Below are 3,598 nucleotides of genomic sequence, written 5' to 3' on the forward strand. Positions count from 1 at the left end.
TTTCTCTCATAATTAAATATAAGTAACATACCAGGAGAGCTCCGCTGTATAATTGCTTTATTTTCTGCTTATTAGTTCTTTACCAACACTACAGCCATATTGAGAACATAAAATTCCTGTTTACTTTAGTCAGGGAGATCACAGTCTACAAACTCATTCACTTATCAGACACGATTAACGCCATTCAAAACTTACTCCATAAATTCACATGAACACAAATTGATGCACTTAAACTCCAGATTAGTTTTTAAATCATAGGATTTCTTACAGATTGCCACTTTATCCTACAGGCTGCGTTTACTGCCTGATGGCCACTAGTTCGTGGTGAGGTTCAGCTACAATCTATAAAGGACATGTTAAAAGTGAAACCTTTGTATTTTTTTTCAGTAGCAATAGCCATTTATTTTTGACGTCTCTGCCACATGTTTCAGTAACTTTCTCTCCCCCCCCAAAAGACATTAAAAAAAAAATTCAGAAGCATAATCAGTTTCCTTTCACCTACAAAAACAGAATAACAAAGTTACTAAGGAAATACAAAATTGTGAATTCAACTTAATGCAAAGTCTAGCAAAGAAGTCTGCCCCAGCACTTGAAGAAAAAACACAGTAAATCAACTTAGACGAAAAATGAAGTTGTTGAAGTTTTCATGTTGACTGAGATAGATTTAAGAAAGTTCAAGAACCGTTAATAGAGCTTCAAGTTTTCCAGTTTAGGCATTTACTTTGTGCTTGGCTATTTTATTTATGCTCCAGAAGAAAACAGAAATCATATTCTTGTGGTTTTAGTCTTTATACCACCACACTATTTGTTCAGTTACATCAACAGGAAAAAAAAAAGTGGCTAGAAAATAGAGCAATGATATTCCACTGGCAAAAATCCTTGAGTGAAAAAAAAGATCTCACCTCCTCTTCTTTAGAGTTTAGATTTAAGAGTTATTCTACATTAAGCTTTTGCAGACTCTCTTTAACTTCGGAAGGCTTAGTCAGTCAATGCTCTATCTTCTAGCATCAAGAACCCATTCAGTCCCATTTGCAACCCACATCAAGATAAGTCTTTTGGAACCATATTCTAAGGGGAACTTTTAAGTGGTCCAAAGCATTCAACTGCAGAAGTGAATTCAGTATTTTTATCTTTCCGTACATCTTTGGTAAGAGCTCCATATACAATGTACTTAGCATGCAGAGTCACCACTGCAGAAATATAGTGTAATGCCCCCAATTTCATGTAAAACTCATATCCTTGTGGGGAAAGGAAAGGAAAAAAAAAAAAAAAAAAAAAGACATTTTCTTCTGGTTTTGTAGCATACATTCCTAGAATTCCCCAATAGATTTTAACTCCTTGAGGAAATCTGAAGTTAATCCTTAAGGCTGAATAAGAACCAGCTGCTTTAATGTTTTTTGCACTCAGCATTAATACTTGATTGAGTTTTCATACTAATACTTGTTCTGGGTGGGTTGGTTTATTTTTGCCAGTCACACCTGCAAACTGTGATACAGCAAATGAGCTGCTTGCCCTTTAAGAACTAATTATGGAAGTTTACATTCATAGTCGTATACTCTCTCTCTCTCCCCTCCCCGCTCTCATTAGTAGTTACTCAATGGGCTTCAGACATCCAACATCGCTCCCCTCCTACAGGACTACAGCAACAACCGGCTACCAAGACAGATGGCGAAGACTGCAACTGCTTGCATGAGTTCAGTCGAGTCCTGGAAAACTAAACCAAGAAGTGATTTCCTCAAAATGGCTATTATTCAGATGTCAGAATTACCAAGCTCAGTTAAAGCTTAGCACGGAACTTGCCCCTTCGGAAGTCTACAAAATGGAAAAGAAAAAAAAAAGTTTTCCTTCTCCACTACATGCACGTCAGAAAGAATCAGAAAGACTTCTAAGATTTAGATGTCTTCAACTGTCTTGAGATTTAAAGCAATTTGTCTCGATCGCAAGACAGGCAAGTCAGTGTTAGATTTTTGCCTAAACATCTCTGATTTAAAGTAAAACTTGTTGCAATGCTTACGCGTTATTGCTGCATTTTCTGGAAAAAACCTATCTTGCATTGAACTGGAGACTGACAGGAGTAGTAAATGATGTTTAGCTGCAGTTTTTAAGTTTGCAATGCAAGACAAAAACTGAACAGTATCTACCCTGGAACTATTACATCATTCATGTCTTATTTGCTATATGGTTGCTATGTAGTATGGGGAACTTATTTGCATCCCTTCTCATGCATGATGTATGGTTCAGAACTTCACAGCTGACATTTCAAAGCGGTTCTTACATTACCTAGTTAACATTACGCCTGATATGCACTTTGAACATGTTACAATGGTATTCTCACTATCTGCCACTGTAGGCAAGTATTCATTTCGTTATTAGTCTGAGATATGAAGACAGACTGAAAGTCACTATTTAGTTACAGATTAACAGAACTTTAAAAAAAGTCCTTAATATAAAAAGACAGACTGCAGTTTGATTTTAAGCAATAATTTTCAGTTTACTAGATGAAGTAGACCTATCAACATATTCTGCATGAATGCAAAAAAGTAGCAATCTACAGCAAGTGATAGAAGAAAAAAAAATATAATCAAAAAAGTAGAATCAGAAAGCATACACTGAAAATGGTACCCCTCCCCCAACCATCCCCCAAAATAAATCAAACCATCTTAAGGGCTATCAAGAGGAAAAAAAAAAAGTTACTTAGCAAGTCTACAATGTGTCTTTCCCCTGTTTGCTGGAAGTCTGCCATAGCATCTAGTGCTTGTGTTCATGTCACATTCGGAGATTAGAGCATCCTAACGCCAAGCAAAAAGAGTTAAAACAGGAATCCAGTCAAGTGTGCAGAAGGAAAGGGTGGTAACTGGAGAAAGGTGATCATAATCCTATGGATGCTTTTGTCTTACTTTTCAGTAGAGAATCATTCTTCCGGAAAGCCATGTGGGTTTTTTTTTTTTTTCTTTAATTCTTTGTAGACTAAATAGTTATTCACTCATTAGGATTTATAATTGGACGTTAACCATGTCAGCCCTTCATAGAGTCCATCCCCTGTAGTAGCACAGGAGGGCTGCACGTACCAATTCCTATCCCTGATTCGGGTCAGGCCCAGTTTCTCCTGGATTTCATGGGGTTTCATGGCATCCGGCAGGTCCTGCTTGTTGGCGAAGATAAGGATGATGGCGTCCCGCATCTCCCTGTCATTGATTATGCGGTGGAGCTCCTGGCGGGCCTCGTCGATGCGGTCGCGATCGGCGCAGTCCACCACAAAGATCAACCCTTGCGTGCCCGTGTAGTAGTGCCTCCAGAGAGGACGGATCTTGTCCTGGCCCCCGACATCCCACACGTTGAACTTGACGTTTTTGTAAGTAACCGTCTCCACGTTGAAGCCGACGGTGGGGATGGTGGTGACAGACTGGCCCAGCTTTAGTTTGTACAGGATGGTGGTTTTACCAGCCGCGTCCAGACCCAGCATCAGGATCCGCATCTCCTTGTTGCCGAAGATCTTGGACAGCACCTTCCCCATCTCGGCGGCATCCAAGGGGCCCGGCGCCTCCGGGGTGGGGGGAGCGGAGGGACAAGCGCCGACCCACCCGAACAGCCCGCGCGG

At 40.0% G+C, this 3,598-nt stretch overlaps 1 protein-coding gene across 1 annotated transcript; it reads right to left on the bottom strand.

Moving 5' to 3' along the window:
• Positions 1-2,465: 2,465 nt before the first annotated feature.
• On the bottom strand, positions 2,466-3,591 carry ARF6 (ADP-ribosylation factor 6). The gene has a single exon (XM_010286941.1). It carries the CDS (start codon positions 3,512-3,514, stop codon positions 2,987-2,989), a length of 528 nt encoding a protein of 175 aa, XP_010285243.1. The 5' UTR covers positions 3,515-3,591; the 3' UTR covers positions 2,466-2,986.
• Between the last annotated feature and the right edge of the window lie 7 nt (positions 3,592-3,598).

This window comes from Phaethon lepturus, unplaced genomic scaffold (assembly GCF_000687285.1).
Source record: "Phaethon lepturus isolate BGI_N335 unplaced genomic scaffold, ASM68728v1 scaffold26585, whole genome shotgun sequence".
Taxonomy (NCBI): domain Eukaryota; kingdom Metazoa; phylum Chordata; class Aves; order Phaethontiformes; family Phaethontidae; genus Phaethon; species Phaethon lepturus.

What these genes read in the sequence shown, in the direction of transcription:
- ARF6 (XM_010286941.1), bottom strand. Translation starts at nt 3,514, where the DNA reads ATGGGGAAGGTGCTGTCCAAGATCTTCGGCAACAAGGAGATGCGGATC.